Genomic DNA, 838 nt, shown 5'->3' with positions numbered 1-838 from the left:
GGGGTGGAGGGATGTTCCGTGGCTAGCGGTGGGTCTCAGTGTCGGCCACCAGTCCGTTAGAACAAGTGTCTTAGTAATATCCAGGCTGATACTGCTGGCTCCACGGCTTCTGGTTCCAGAACTGCACAGGACACAAAGATTGGAAAAGCATTAAACATTTTATTGCTCTTGTCTGGCTACAGTTACAGGGAGTGGTTGGAAGAGTGTTCCTCATTTATACATGCAAGGATGCTCCAACATCAGAGTGGATATTGGAAAACACTGACATAGAAAGTAGACATAAAATAGGAAACAATCTGATGCGAGAAGAAAAAGGGGGGGAATGTTACATCCAAAACTGCTTTGTGATGGAAAGGTTTTGCCCTTTAATAATTATTGTAAATGGAATAGTGGAATTTTCACACCCACTTGGTCGAGGGACAGGATTTTCATCAGAATATTACACATTTAAAAAAAAATATATATATCAAAAAACAAGGATAGCAATGTAACCATTGCTCTTGAAAAACCCACCGGCCTAATTCACTTTTCAGCTAGACTATTTACATACTAATGAGTGAAATCTTCACTCGACGACTCGAAGATAGATTTTGGCTGTGTGCGGTTAGTGTGTGTGGTGCAACCTTCATCGACCGCAGAAATACTGACCCCTTGCTGCCAGCTCTGGTTGAAGGCTTGGGCCTTGTCCATGCCGTTCCTGTTGCCACCAAAGTTGCCGCTGTTCCTGTTGTTACCGAAGTTGCCATTCTTGTTGCCAAAGTTGCCACGGTTACCACCTCTTTGATGAAACTAGAGGAAGAGGCAGGAAAATTATAACCATGTAGTAGAACACAAACTT

At 43.1% G+C, this 838-nt stretch overlaps 1 protein-coding gene across 1 annotated transcript in view; it reads right to left on the bottom strand.

The window, feature by feature from the left end:
- The window catches only part of hnrnpub (heterogeneous nuclear ribonucleoprotein Ub), a gene marked incomplete at its 3' end in the record, with an annotated part of 8,811 nt that continues 7,973 nt past the window's right edge, over positions 1–838 (bottom strand). Inside the window, 2 exon segments of the mRNA XM_035678780.1 lie at positions 1–121; positions 649–789. Of these exon segments, the coding sequence (XP_035534673.1) occupies positions 71–121; positions 649–789 (192 nt within the window).

This window comes from Morone saxatilis, unplaced genomic scaffold, assembly GCF_004916995.1.
Source record: "Morone saxatilis isolate NCDOM2014 unplaced genomic scaffold, NCSU_SB_2.0 Contig7, whole genome shotgun sequence".
NCBI lineage: Eukaryota > Metazoa > Chordata > Actinopteri > Moronidae > Morone > Morone saxatilis.
This window is presented reverse-complemented; position numbering and strand designations above follow the sequence as displayed.